The following is a 15045-nucleotide window of genomic DNA, read 5'->3' as shown; positions in this document are numbered from 1 at the left end:
CCTTCCTGTCAGATGGCTTGATTGCTGTTGGCTCTGCCCCTCCTATATAAGCGGGGCTGGAGCAGGAGCTCTCTCTCTCTCTGATCCTGCAAGCCTGCACATCATGTTAATTTAGGCCTGAAGTTAGTTTGCTTTTTCTTTTCTTTTGACGCTGGGAGTTTAGATCTAGTTTTCGCAGCTTCATTTCTAGTTTAGTTAACATAACTTTTACCAGGTTAGCAGGGGAAGCGGTGGGTCCTCCAGACTCCCATAGCTTTGGTAATTATCATGACATTATTTTTGTAAATAACATTATCATTTTAAAACTCGTACTCGGTTATGGTGTCCTTCTTCATATGTTACTGGTCACATGGTGAGCCAAACATTTCCTTTGTTGTGGCTGCACTGGAAAAAAACAAAGAAAACCAAAAACATACGCAAATATAGGATCATGTTCTCTGTAGGCTGTTTCACTACGACCAAAAACAAGAATACTCACGCACACGCAGAAATCACAGTTTTGTGCAGGTTTTTCCCTCAATCTCCATTCCTGCTCGGGCTGAACAATTAATCGAAATTGCAATATGGCCTGCTGCAATATTCAAATCGCAGGAAGCACAATATTTATTAAAGGTGAAATGTGTGCAGAAAACACAACCATTTTTTTTCAATGAAAATGAGAAAAATTATATAAAAATTTTCAATTTAATATCGCAAATCATATCGAAATCGCAATACAAGTCAAAACAATCGCGATAAGGTATTTTTTCAAATCGTTCAGCCCGAGGTCCCGCTATGTAACCCAACAACTTCTCTGTGAAAGGACGTTCAGTACAAACTTATTTGGAACTACATAAGACAAAAATAAATGAGTACCAGGACCAGTAAAAGTTATCATTTCACAAAATCTTTCCATGTAGTTGTATCAGTTGTGGAGCCTTGACTAGTAGTATTAAAATCCATTATGGGTGGTGTTTAATAGAAGTTGCACAAAAAGTTTCTCGTCAGTTAATCATCCTTTGAAATATGTTTACCATCTATGATACATGGAAACGGTGTGAAGTATACAAAAGCCCAAAAGGTCAAAAAGCCTGCCTCCTCCATGTTAACAGATGGGACATGAGTCAAACTATAAAATCAAGACACACATCAAATAAATGTTTCTCAAACATGGTTTCTGTCATTATAGTTCGTTATTATCATGCTGATTTACGTCCAAGTGTTCATTTTTCTGACAAGTTTACTTTTAATTAGTTATTTGATGCTGTAAAAAGGATGATTGACAGCTCTGTTGAAAAATATGGCTCCTGCAGGCGATCTGTTCCTGATTAGCAGAGTGGAGGAGAAACAGTGAGAGGAGACGAAACTAAAACAATCACGACAGTCATTTCCATAAGTTGCATACCTGTGAACGTGAACTGTTGCAGTGTATCATGGATTTACATTCAGAAAACATCGACAGTAGTTAGGGAGGCAGAGTTCAAATAAAAAAAGAAAAGTTTAGATGACAGAAATATTTTTAATCGATGTTTTTATTTCTGTTTTTACAGACTTTTTGTCACAACAAAGTCAGCAAGAGCATGTTTTTTTTTTGTTCATTACAGAGTAGTAATTCATTTTAAAGCAACCAAGAGAGGACCAGCGACCATGTCATAGCGAAAAAGCAGAGGCAATTTTGACATGCAGCAAAACAGGCAGGGCTTCTAACCACATCCAAGGCAAGGGGAATGCTAACAATCCCCACCATCCAGTTTCAACTCTAACCTCCATTTACCCACCGCGCGGAGCCCCCATAGCCCATCAGTTACAAAATACACACAGAAGATGCAACAAAAAGGGATTTTTTTTTGCTCTGAAATGTCACTCTAGGGATGACAAAAAATTCTAAAATTCTTTATTCTATTATGTGGTGTTAACATCGCTTCAAAAAGGGATTCAGTAACAGGTTTTTAAAACGGCAACATTCAAGTCTCTCTAGTTAGCCAGCATGGTGATTGCTCTACAGAATATCTTTTATGCATTACTAACGAAAAGTTTGTCAAAAACACCTTTGATATGTAAGTGATATGCCAAGTAGAAAAGGAAAACTGAACCTCTGGACCTCTCCTAACCCACTTTTCCCAAAATTTCACGACTGGATTGGAAGGACAGTTTGGTCTATTAGAGAAAAAAAAAGGTCAGAGGAAGAGGCCACACATCATGAAAGGTTTATATAGTGAAACTTTACAACCTTTTTTCATCTATCTAGTATAATACATTTCAATTCCTGGTCATGAGATTAAGCCCTGTGGCCGTACAATACTCATACTGAAGTTGTAAAAAAATGTCAACACATTACTGATAAATTTTGATTTCTTTACAGTTTGAAGTGAGAACGGCAAACGTCAAATATGTATTTAAGTGCTAGCTTTGCGTTTACATTACATAGTGATTTTCTAGTCTGAGCAGTGGTCTAGGATCCAGGTGCGAGAGCGCTCCCCCAGTGTTTGGTCCCTAAGGGAGACATAATTGACAAGTCTGTTAAATGGCTACAGACAGAGGCCAAAAGAAGAGGGAATCCTATCCCAAAAACTTGGAAAAGAAAAAATAAAATAACAGTGTAAAGGAAAATCACCAGACAGAAAAAATGACCTCCAACAAACAGACAAAAGCAGTGTTAAGACAGAGGTTGATTAGGTAAAAGGAGCGAGTCCGTCTTCTGTCAGGGGACCACTGCATCCATCTGTCCGTGCGTTCACCCACCTGTCCGGCCACCTCCCACACCGCCGCGTCTTACTTGAGAAGAGCCCTTATGGCATCGCTCTCGGTTGCAGCTTCAAAGGGACTGACGCCATTCGTGGTTTTTAGTTCTTTGTTAGCTCCCTGTGGAGGAGAGGGGACATGGATATTAAATATGCTTAGAGGGAGCGATAAGTCAGTCTCACAGCGTGATGCCAACTCCACTTCATTGAGTGAGGGTGAAGGTGAGGAGCAGTGATCTGAATCTATAGCCTCTTTTCAAAGGCCCATTTTGCAACCAAATGGAGCCAGACATGCAGAGCGGAAGGTCGAAAACTCAAAGTTCAGAAGGCAAAAGTTCAAGTTCAGAAGAAAACAGAGCACCCCTTCACTCTGCTTATTTACATGTTTCCTCACATATTGATTGCCAATAGTGAGGGCTAAGATGGTAAACATAAACAACTGACAAATGTGTTACAATTGAAATTACATAATTTAAAAGTATGTTATTACACAGCTCTGTTGAATGCTCGCTTCTGATTGGTCAATTGCATCACTCTAAAGGCCAGTTCTGATCAATGATTTGCAACGTGACAAAACGTGATGTAGCTATTTCACTTCAGCCAATCAGGGAACAGCATAAATTGGCGTAAGCACCCTCTCTCTTGACCCGAGAGAAGTCATATCATGTACTTTTTATTTAACATGATTTTTTCCAAAGGTCTTGATTAAATGAACTGGGGTTCAACTTGCGAGAGATTTGGCCATCTCATAGAAGATCTCATAGCGTGAAGAACAAAACCACACAAGACTAAGAGTTATGGGGAAAGGCCAAAGCCGACGCAAACAGAGAGTAACATAAACATCAGTGCAAAACTAACTTACACAGACACACACACGATAAAAAGAGTCTGTAGGCGATCACTGATATCTCCGTAGTAGATGCAGTAAACAAGTCCGGGCATGTCTCCCTCACTTCCGTGTTTCGAGGGGATGCACCGAGTCGTGCTGCGTTCAGGAGCGCTCAGAAACATGAGCGATCAAACACGTTTCTACACATATTTTTAAAGATCCATCTTGTGATTTATGAATTGATATTGGGGCATTCAAATAATAGATTCAAATTGGAAAAATACATTTTTTAAACCCAGTCCTATTTATAACTATAACAGAAATCCAGCTAGTTGATCCTGTAACCTAGACCTAATACTAACGTTATAGTATTAACTAATGATATAGTATTAACGCAGAAGTAGTGGGGTATGTCAGTGTGTCGTTACTATGGGGACGGTCCGCTGCGCATGTGCGCGTTGCATTGCTTTGATGTGAACGGCCGAGTTCTAGAACGTTTACAATCAGATTTAAAGGGATTCTTTTGGCAGTAGCATCCAGTCTCGTTGCGAATCATTGATCTGAACTGGCTTTAAGGCCCGTCAGGGTTCCATTCCGATATAACAAGTCGCTCACTGTACATTATCACTTAGAACATCATCATTTGGAGGCAACAATCGGAAAATCCTTGAGAACAGCAATGATGGTGACAGTGGAATCAAATGAATTTAAAGTCATCTTGGAGGGACATAAAAGTTTGAGAACCCATCAATGCCATCACAATGGTAAATTATCATGAGTATTAAAAGGAGTTGGAATGTAGATAGTAGACCCTTAAGGAGAGGCTGAATTGAATTAGTCAGGCCGGCATGGAGTGGGCATTGGGGAATTTCTATGGTCTCTGTGGCCCAGGAAACACATTATAAAGTTCTTAAGTTCCTGAAATGGTGACTTGGCCATTATCGTGATTGTCAACAAACATGGTCTGCCAATAGTGCTAATCAACAGATTTTGATAGGAAATAGGAGGGTTCTCTGTGGAATATAGCTTGTCACCCCTAAAACTGCATTGCCTATAGATTCTATAGACGGACCCTTAGCTACAAAAACATTAATGGCAAAACTTCTGTCACTTATTTTTCCTCTAACTCTGCAGCTAATAACCTGCCCGTCAGCCTGTCTTTATCCAGACAGCACATGCAAAAACAAAGTCCCAGACGCTGAGGCACGAATCAATTTGGGCTTTGAGGGATAAAAGAATGAATGTGACAAAGATGGGAGTGGACGCAATCATTTGGATTACTCAAGACTAAAAACAGACCTAGAGAAGCGAGACAGTGAGACAGACAACGTGTTGAATGCACATGTAGTGACAACAGATTTAATGGGCAACAGGGGAGTGGAGGGAGAAAGTAGAGAGAGAGAGAGAGAGAGACGTCGCTTTGTTTTTCCTGCCAACTTTAGCCTCTTAGCGAAGGGCTTACAGAACCAATGCAGAAAGAGTCTATTGTTGCGTGGAGAAGCAGGGCATCAAAAACAATGTGCCCTACTTCAAGTGCCCAGCAGTGTGAGGAGAGTTGTCTGGGTGCAAATTCCATGCCACAGGAGCAACAGAGCGCATCCAGAGCAAGAGATTTACTCGGGCTGAGCTTGTTACTTGTCAGATCTGCATCTCTAATTGGTCAAAAAGACGGAAAACGTTTAGACTTTATATTCTTAGAAAGTGTGCACCTGTCAACACAACAGTTTTGTAACATTTCAACTGTGGCAACTGGTGACCTAATGTCCCAGAGTGGTAGGTACCCGTCCTGATAACAGAATCCTTATGATCTGATGCAGTTTTCTAGAATGAACCGTTGTTTTTGTTGCTGAACAAAATCATAAATACTGATAAGGATGTGTTACATCACTTTATCTGTACAATACCTGCTGACTCATTTATATCAGGAACGTGGTAACCAATTATTTTGAACTTTACTCTTGTGGATTTCAGGGGATGAAGGGAGATTGGAGGGAGCTTTCATCCAGCTCTGCTTAAGGACCATATCTAGTAACCTACTCTACGGACCTCATTTAGATGGCAGGAATCAGCATTACAGCATTGACCCTCGCCCTTAGACCGTCAATACTGCTCTCAGCTGGCAACAAGGCGTCGAGTTGACGATCATAACTTTGTGTATACCTCAATATTAAAAAGGTGGAAGATTCTCCCTTCTGACACACCTACATTATTTCAAACCTTAGTCTTCCTATGGGAAGTAATGGTCGAGTTACAATAATAGTCCTGGCCCATACTGTTAGTGCCTCTAATGATGCATGCCATACCATCCCCAATGGCTTTCCAGCTTTGTGGCATACTTCTGGCACCACTTCCATTAATGAGCTTTCCCCGTCTTGAATAATGACCCCTCATGTTCGCCTCACAGTCCAACCATTATCCAGTCAGAAGAAGATAGTGGGCAAGTGAGACAACTCTGACTAAGAATATAGACTCCCATATAGACTCCCAGCGTGTCTCCTGGCAAATTGAGATGCGTCATCATCTCAGATTCTGAAGCCAGAGCCCATTGAAAGATTATGTCTAAGAGCCTGTTTTCTTACTTACTTGAGGCCTACTGTAAGTAGGGCTGGGTACCGATAAGGCCCATTTTTTGCCACGAGATCTCACAGTGTGAAGAACAAAACCACACGAGATAAAGAGTTATGGGGAAAGAATACTGTATAACAACATGCCGAAAATACACTAACAGAGAGTAACAAACATCAGTGCACACCTTAGATATTAATGGACGTACATGATAAAAAGAGTCAATAGTAGCTGCAGCAAACAAGATCAGGCATGTCTCCCTCACTGCCGTGTTTCGTGGGGGATGCGCCGAATCGTGCTGCGTTCAGGAGCGCTCGGAAACATGAGTGATCGGACACGTGTTTACACATATTTTTAAGGATCGATCTCGGGATTTATTAATCAATATTGGGTCATTCAAATGGGAATCCGTTCGAATGGGAAAAATCTATTTTTTTTTAACCCAGCCCTAACTCTAAGTTAAATAGCAAAACCATACTTTGTATGAAGGTAACACACACAACAATAAGGTTTGTGGTAAAGTCTAAAAGACAAGGCCACAATAGGAACTAACTTGACATAATAATACAGCACTTCTTCCTATTCAACAGTCTTGCACACAGTTCCTCATAGAGTATGTGTGTATTCATGTGCGTACGCCTGTGTGTGCTCTTTCATTGTTGACTGAAAATTAACTGGCCGGTCTCTGCGGACCGGAGTCAGCAGTCTCAGCAAGGATCTTACAGCTGGGTCACCTATTGGGGTTAAAATGGTCTTTCATAATTCATTTTCCGACAACAGCACAGCACGCAGTCAGGGGGCAGGGGTCAGCTCCCATGATGCAACGGGGAACCAAGCTGTTTTGTCTGCCAACACAAGAATGCCTGACAGCCGAATAGTCACAATTCAGTATTCTCATTGGGATCCTTTTATCCACTGGAGTGTGGTGACCGCAGAGCTACAGGTGCTGCCAGACAGAGTGGATATGCAGCAACGTAGTCAACGGCGTGGCTATGGGACAATCTCATGTTAAGACGCGGGCGACTTTTCAGAGCCGCCAGGGGTAGATGTATTGAGATCTGGTCCCTGAGGTGACTGATGACCTTTTGGCTGCATCTGGGTGTTAATCCTTGTTGGTGCTTAGTGAGGATGAGTACAAAGCCATGAGAGGAGCAAACCCGTGGGTTCGCTCATATCTTCGCCTTCCACCATAATCCCTGTTCGGATGAGCTATGGCTGCCTGTCTTGTCTCGAATGAAACCACAGACAAAAGCATTTTTTTTAAAAGGTCTACCCAAGGGGCTTTAATATCCAATGCAGAGGTGGTACTTGCATGGCTGCCTATTTCAGATGCGGGAGAGCTTCTGGCTTCCAGGAGGATATTCTGCGGCTGTGAATATGTGACTGGTGGCAGGGGAAATAAAGAGAAATGACTGCAGCCGAAAATGAAGACTTAATTAAAAAAAGGGACAGTATTCTGATTTTAAATCCCCCCAAAAATTGATGTGGAAGTGATATTAAAAAACTCATACCTATATAAAAAGAATTTCAACTTCATTTCTAGTAGACCTACCTTCAATGAAAGGCTAAGGAGTCACAAGAAACATCTTTACATTAATACTAAAGTTTAGAGCTTTCACAAAATATTGTATGCAATTAAACAAAAGCGCATTTCATAAAACTACAGACGACTAATAAATAATAAAATAAATTTCTGTGTGAAGTAGAAGTCAGAGCGACGTACCTTCCCTGCTTGCCAAAGTTAAACAACCAACTTTTGGAGGAAGGAACTTACAGAGTAGTAAACTGCTATCTTCTTCCTGTTGGCATTGGCTGCTACTTTTTGTTTATCTTTGAGCCAACAGTACCGTCGGCCAGCTGAGAGCAGTAGCCAGCTGCCGGCCAGCTGCCGGCCAATTGCTCGCAAGACTCTGCTGGCTTGCGGATGCGAGGGCCGAGGCGTGCGGTTGTGTTGATGAAAGTGGGGGGATTAATAGAGCCGATGCCAACACGAATTACAAGAAGTAAGCAGTGGAGTACCGCGCAAGTGTCTCTCTAACTGAAACCCAGTGTTTCCCGTACATGGATTTCTTCTTTCCAAATGCTTCAAAGTGCAGTTGAAACTGCCTGAATAGGAAATATGTGATTGTATAGAATGCAAAGAAAAATTGCTTCCCATTACTTTCGTTGAGCCAAGATATTTCCACCGTAAAGCAACTCTGTGGAGGACCGTTCATTTAGCCTGCCTCATTTATCTCTGATGGGAACACAGATGCTCACTCTCTATCTATCACTCCATCTCATATGCACATATCGGTTTGCAGGAGACTTTGACTGTTTAGGATTCGAGCCCTGGTTGTAGACCTCTGTCCCACAGTGGTGCTGAACTCGTTCCATCAGCTTAAGAGTCAAGCAATAGAGTGAAACTCACTTTTTCCGACGTCAAACTTTTATGAATAAAGCCGTACAGTTGCTTCGGCTAAGCTGACATTCTTTGCATCACTGAACTCTGGCAAGATAATGGCGTGTACCTTTAAGCTTGTCTTCCACTTACATTTAAGCTACAGGTATAAAAACATATAATAATGGGAGTTGTAAACTACACTCACTTGTTTTGTTCTAATGAAGTACATGAAATGTCAGAAGAGTACCAGAGACAAAGAACTGAAGGAGGTACTGAAAGACAAGTCGCTATTGTGTGACATGGATTGAAGACGGGAGCATCAGTTCCACTGCAGTCTGGCTCATTTAGGCAGCTGTGAAACAGAGCTCCACCTGCCTGGATGAGATTTGTCTTTTACACACAACTGGCTGGTGAGCGTGTAGACGTTCACGAAGAGGCACTGGCTTTCCAAAAGAAAACCTCCACCACCTACAAATGAGGTTTTCTATTTGACTGTGATGGAGCTTCACAAAGTTTTTTTTTTTCTAATTCTTAATGGTATGCTTGTTATTCAGTTGCATTTTGACAGCTTATGCCAGCTGTGTCTGACTCTATGTTGTCTGTCTCCTCACAGCTGTGACTGTGCACGCAAATGTCCACATCTATCTGTCTGACTGAGGTAGCTTGAGACAGTTCCAGAGCTAAACAACTGAAAGGTTGGAAGAGAAATGCAGACACCTATGAATTAAACTGCTTCAGACACAAAACAAGTGAACGCGAGCAATGCTCTGTGATGCTCCATGAACATTCCAGCACAGCCTCCATAGGGCTGCGTTAAAGGGCCTTTTGTCCAATGAGTTACCTCATCAGCATAGTCTGACACATCAACATGCACCGATGGGTGAAGGACAACGGGGCACTTCTGTGTGCAGATGATGCAAAGCACTAACCTTTTCTAGCAGGATCTTGACACAGTCGACGTTACCCTCGTAGCAGGCGCAGATCAGTGGAGTGTACCCGTGTTTGTCTATAGCCTGTAGGGGCAGCGGGAGGGAAAAGAATGAGTGGGAGACAAAAAAAAACATTATTGGAGAAAGGCTTCATATATCAGCAGATCGTAGGCACAGACTCAATCCTGCAAAAAATACACGAGGAAAAGAACTCCTGTGAGAGGTTTACTTTCCTCTTATCATGTCCAGAAATTTTAGAAAGCATTCTGCACTTCAGCACTTTATATTTATCTCCCATGTTTCAGGAGCTGTGTGGATTACCGAGGGACATAAAGTGCAAAAACATTGTGAGGCGAGGAAAAGACCGGTCGGTAACTTTAAATCCTACTGTCTGTGAAGACCAGACCTGCGGATGCAATGATGTCGAGCTGTCTAACCCCAGGCACCTTTCTAATGTAGGTTCCTTTAGCAACAGGACGCACCCGAGAAACTCTCTACACAATAACCAACCATCGAGGTCTTGTAAAATGTCATGCAAAGTATTTATCCAGCTTAGTTTTCAAAGAGATTTGCTCGAGCTCTTGCACATACTGGTTACAGAACAGGCAGGAGCGACAAATGAGCTCTATACGAATAACAGATGTCAATACACCCGGACGGATAAGTGCCTTTTTAGTGGATACTGATCAATCTAGTACAACATCAGAAGAGACTATTGAGGCTCAGGCAGACAATCAGGCTTAATGTGTGGTCTGGCAAGCCTAGACAATTGTTGAGTGAGAGAATGGACAATGGCTGAAATAGCACATGACAATGCCAAAACCAATGCCTAACAAAAGGACCCTGTAACCATCTCAAATCTTATTCTTTGATACTCGTTTAATTTAGCTGATTTTATATTTGAATTGTTGAAATTCATCTCAGACATGATTAGACACTCTCTCTGGTGGCAAAATGTGCTTGAATTGTAAAACGCAGAATTCAGTCGGCAAATGCAGAAATAAGAACACAAAGAAACAGAATCTGCACAAATTTAAAAACAGATTTCATACTTCTTCAAAACAAGTTAACAATAGACTGTTGACAGGAAGCAGACATTGGCACTGTTATTCGTTGTGGTCATTGCAAGCCTGGATAGTAGGCAAATTCATGCAAAAAGAGTGTGATAGGAGCGGGGTTATTGCGGCTCTTACGTCGACATGTGCTCCCTTAGAAATGAGGAACAACACCACTTCTTTCTGATTGAAGTCTGCAGCGTAGTGCAGAGGGTTCCTCTCACCATTCAGGGTCCGGTTTACATCTTCAGCCTGGAAAAGAGAAACAGGGCTGAATTAAAAAAATGTAGTGCTTTCCTCGGCCAATAATCAGCATAAAAAGTAGCACTGACAACCCCTTTCACTTTAAACGGAAACTTCTGCGGTGGACACGCACTCAGAGGAGTGGTGAGTGTCTGTCTCACTGTTGGCTGCACAGTTGTCACTCTTTGTTCGCACACTACACTAACCACATACAAAGCTTGGTTTCTTGAAAGTGTCCCCCCCAGTGACAATACCTCATGGACGACATATTGACCACAACTGTGGCTGTCAATTTTAGCTTTTCTCGAAACTGTGTATGATTTACATCTTATCAGGAGGTGGGGCAGAAAGCATATATTCTCAGAAAACTGGCCTCCATTACAGAAAACGGGAGTGGAATTTGCTGAAACATAGGTGTATCTTGTTACTGAAGACCATCTGATCTGGGAATGAAGCTCGGTTATCTGGTTCCCCTGAGGCAACTGCGACAAATGCAATAAACCTGAGATGCAAATCCAAAGAGGGAATAAGAAACTCGCACAAGTGGGAGTGGGAGATAATGTATTTTCTTTTTATTGCATTGACGAGAGATTAAATATCAAAACACATTAAATGTTGTCCTTTCCTGGTCCTATATCAGAAATTGACAGATGTCTTAATTTGCCTGTTTTGACCAAATGAAAGCAACAACTGAACTCTACCTACAGCAGAACAATCAACGGGCGTTATTAAAGGAAATTGAATTGTTATCTGTGGCAACAAGAAAAGTAAAGCTGCAGCTAATATTATTTATTATGGCTGCATTTTGGTAACATGAACAAGTACTAGAGTTCTGATGAAGATGGATGGTAAATGGCCTGCACTTGTATTGCTTATATAAAAATTCTTTATTGCATCTTATCTTGTTGCCACTTGCCTGTAGTCAAAGGAATGTGATGACTATATCTAAATCCACTAAAGCACTGCCTGGCTCCCATTGCCATTCACTAACCCACCTGCATCACAAACTGAAGGTCAAGCACACAACACACGGAAAACAATTCTTCATTTTACACCCAATCCCACTGAATCCATTAGCAGTGATGGATATCGAACCTCAACCTCCTCTAATAGTGTTTAAATGTTAGCCTATATTAAAGTGCTGCAGCTGATAAAATAGTTTCATTTTCACTATAGAAATTGGATAAAGCACTGCAGTTGTTTGTACCTAGATCTGTGAAGATAATAAAATGGCAGGAGAAATGAGAATCACTTCTCAATGCCAGAGACTCCTTAGCTTCATCATTGTTATGGTGGTATGCACGCCTTATAAGCTTCAAACCTTCCATGGGTCTATGCATCAAGCTGCATTTTAATTTTAATGCAGTGTGCTCTGTATTATTCCATCAGCTACTTTCACAACATTGTAAATCATATGTAGATTTCATGTATCTAAAACACTGACTTAAACGTTTCACCCAAACTCTATTGATATCTTTTAGATGTAAAAACTTAGTTCATGTGTAATTGGGGAACTGAGAACCCACAGAAAACAATATTTTATCAGACACACCATCAAGGCTAACTTTAGCTTTGACTTTTCGCAGTGGTGCGAACACAATTACAAAAGAAATTATAAAATATGGATTACACTGCAAGAGTAGTTATGAAACATTTAACGTTTGTCAAAGTTGTTCAAGATCCCAAACTATAATTAATTCAACCTGACTTAAGCTTACTGTGGGTGAAGTGTTTGGCCACTATGTCGGGATAGTATTCACATATTTTAAGACTTAAACTGGAATTTACTTTACAGATTGGCATTAAGAAAAATGAATTTTCATTGACTTAGAAAGACACTTTAGAAACAAAGTGCTGTCTCAGTGACCAAAGAAATAACATTTTATACAAGACTTCCTGTGGCGTTCTGTGGTGCATCAGACTCTATGACTCCTCCCCGTTCAGCAGGAGAAATGGAGCTCAAAGGATCTTTCATCACCACATGCAACTTCTCCATTACAGCTATAATACGACTTTCAATATCATGTGCAATAACACTTTTTCAGTATCTGGTTTTATTATGTTCATTATCATGTGCAATATCTCCCTTAATAGCAAATGCTTTATTTATATTTAAAGTATGCTTTATTATGGGCATCATGCCACTTTTTTGTTACTATGTGCAAATTACTTACATTTCACTATCCTGTGCAATATAACTTCTTAAAATAACCATGCACTATTACATATTTATCTAATATAAGGTTTTCATTACATCTTATTTTAACTGCAAATACGACTGTCAATGTAACTGCCACCGATACTTTTTACTAAGCTTTATTTTGTAAATACTTTACTGTACTACTTTCACTTATAGTTTAGGTATTTTGTATTTCTCCTTTTTGCACTGTAACTTTGGAGCAACCTGGCACAAGAACTTCCTTCGGGATTAATAAAGTGCTATTCTATTCTATTGACAGTATGTGTGTATATTACAGAATATAAAAGTATTACACATGCCAAGGGTAGGAGTCCATATACAAATGACACTATACAATATTATTTAACAATAAGCCTCAAGCATCAATTCATATTTTAACAAACATATTTTGCTGTTGTCTGTCTGTTCCTAAAACCAAAAATGGCCCCTTCCTGTAGCGCCTGACACACATGCTTCAATTTTTTTTTTTACAGAAGAAGGGAGCACTTTAAGCTGTGTTGTGAAATCAGTGTGGCATAACAAGCACTCATGACGTTAGCCAAATACATTTCTGGTCTCCTCCAAAAAGATTATGGTGGCTAATTTGGAGGGTGCTGCCAATTTTGCAGTAGCCGGGCCTCCATCGCCGACCCCCGCCCACCAACGTTAGCCTTCAAACTGCTGTCAGCTAGGCCCATGCGAGTGTTAATTCATTAGCAGTTAGCTCAAATTGGTTAACAAAAATGTGCCCAATAACGCACATGTTGCAAACAAAACACGTTATTGTCTTTGTTGCTACTGACAGAACAATGTTAATGACGTTGGTTGCGAGCTAACGGTAGCTGTCTAGCCACACTTTTAACGGAACAGCTGATGCTGTTGTTGGCTAGTTTACCAACAGGTTGCTTCCTGTGTAAAGTGGTAACGATATCGCTTACTGGCCGATTTAAACATGATTCTCAGTCAACTCCAAAGCCACCACGTTAAAAGGTACAAAGTTAATAAGGAATGTTATATGGTTGGAACCTATACAGCAAACACTGAAGCACTGCCTACTCTTTGTAAAAGTTAGCTAACTAGCACCGCTAGCTAACATTGCTAACTTGACGTTGAGACTAGTATGCTACCTGTAAACGTATTACGCCAGTCTTTATACGCTTCATAAAGAATTCTAGCTGTGTCAATGCTCTTTCAATTACAAATAACGTAGAGTTGCGGACACATCATGCACCAGTATCTTGTGAAAGGTTAGATTACCTAACAAAACATTACCCAACTCCAACTAACGTTAGCAAGCGAGCTAGCTAGACTGTTAGCTCACTAGCGTTACCTTGGCTAAGCAGCCACTTGTCAGATTATTGTTGTTATTAACAGTCAAATCACAGTTGTCTTACCGTCACCAGCTTGGCTTTGACCTCCTCCAGGTCCCCGGTCTTCAGTGCCCATATCAAGTCATTATCGGCCATCTTCCTGTGTTAGCTCCGGTGATGCTCCTTCCCTGTTACTGCAGGGCGGTTGTCAAGTTAAATGCTAGTGCGTTAAAAGTTAGCTAGCTAACGTTGGAACTGGAAAACTCTTCCCGTCGTCGCAGTGAGTACGACCGTAGCACTCGACAGAATACAATGTCGTATAATTACTTAGGAAAGCGATTTTTGATGGATTTGACGTGTAACTGGGACCTGCCGATGAATGGCGAGTAAAAATAGCCTCAAAAGAAGTTCTCAGAGGCAAAGTAGCAGAGGGATCCGCCTTACAAACCAGAAGTGTTTCCGATATTCTTCTTCTTCTTCTACTTTGAGCTTTAGTGTTGAGTGCATCCATGCACCGCCACCTTCAGGTTGTATTCGCCCCCGTGTACTCCGTTCATTTTAAAGCCGCATTTCTTGTCCAGTCGTCCGTTAGAAAACTCACTATCAATATCTTTCCTTGCACACTGTCTCCATTGTCTGATAGCATACGCTTCTAACGTTCTCCTCTACTTGCCTTACTATCCGTGCTTGCAGCTATTTCATTGTCTTTACTTTATTTCATTATTTCAGACACAGGTCCATATCCAAACACAATACATATGATAAAAGACAAAGACAACAACAGAGGACCATCATCATAAATTTGAAAATTACATTTGCAAGCACAGCATGG

General features: G+C 41.0%; 1 protein-coding gene across 1 annotated transcript; it reads right to left on the bottom strand.

The window, feature by feature from the left end:
• Positions 1-1478: 1478 nt before the first annotated feature.
• On the bottom strand, positions 1479-14669 carry mtpn (myotrophin). The gene is made up of 4 exons (XM_069671654.1): positions 14298-14669; positions 10620-10733; positions 9427-9510; positions 1479-2841 (listed from the first exon to the last, which is right to left on the bottom strand). The coding sequence occupies exons 1-4, from the start codon at positions 14367-14369 to the stop codon at positions 2752-2754; spliced, it is 360 nt and encodes a 119-aa protein (XP_069527755.1). The 5' UTR covers positions 14370-14669; the 3' UTR covers positions 1479-2751.
• Positions 14670-15045: the final 376 nt, after the last annotated feature.

The sequence above is a fragment of the Semicossyphus pulcher genome, unplaced genomic scaffold (assembly GCF_022749685.1).
Source record: "Semicossyphus pulcher isolate SPU_LCO1_2020_fin unplaced genomic scaffold, fSemPul1.0.p SCAF_20, whole genome shotgun sequence".
NCBI classification, from domain to species: Eukaryota; Metazoa; Chordata; class Actinopteri; order Labriformes; family Labridae; genus Semicossyphus; species Semicossyphus pulcher.
The sequence above is the reverse complement of the archived record's forward strand: the minus strand, read 5'-3'. Positions and strand labels throughout refer to the sequence as shown.

Bases quoted from the DNA above. Each gene is read 5' to 3' on its own strand.
- mtpn (XM_069671654.1), bottom strand. From the start codon at position 14,369: ATGGCCGATAATGACTTGATATGGGCACTGAAGACCGGGGACCTGGAG. The intron at 10,734-14,297 runs GTAAGACAACTG...TCTCTTTTCCAG, and splicing joins TCAAAGCCAAGCTGGTGACG to GCTGAAGATGTAAACCGGAC. The intron at 2,842-9,426 runs GTTAGTGCTTTG...TCTCCTCCACAG, and splicing joins TCAAGATCCTGCTAGAAAAG to GGAGCTAACAAAGAACTAAA.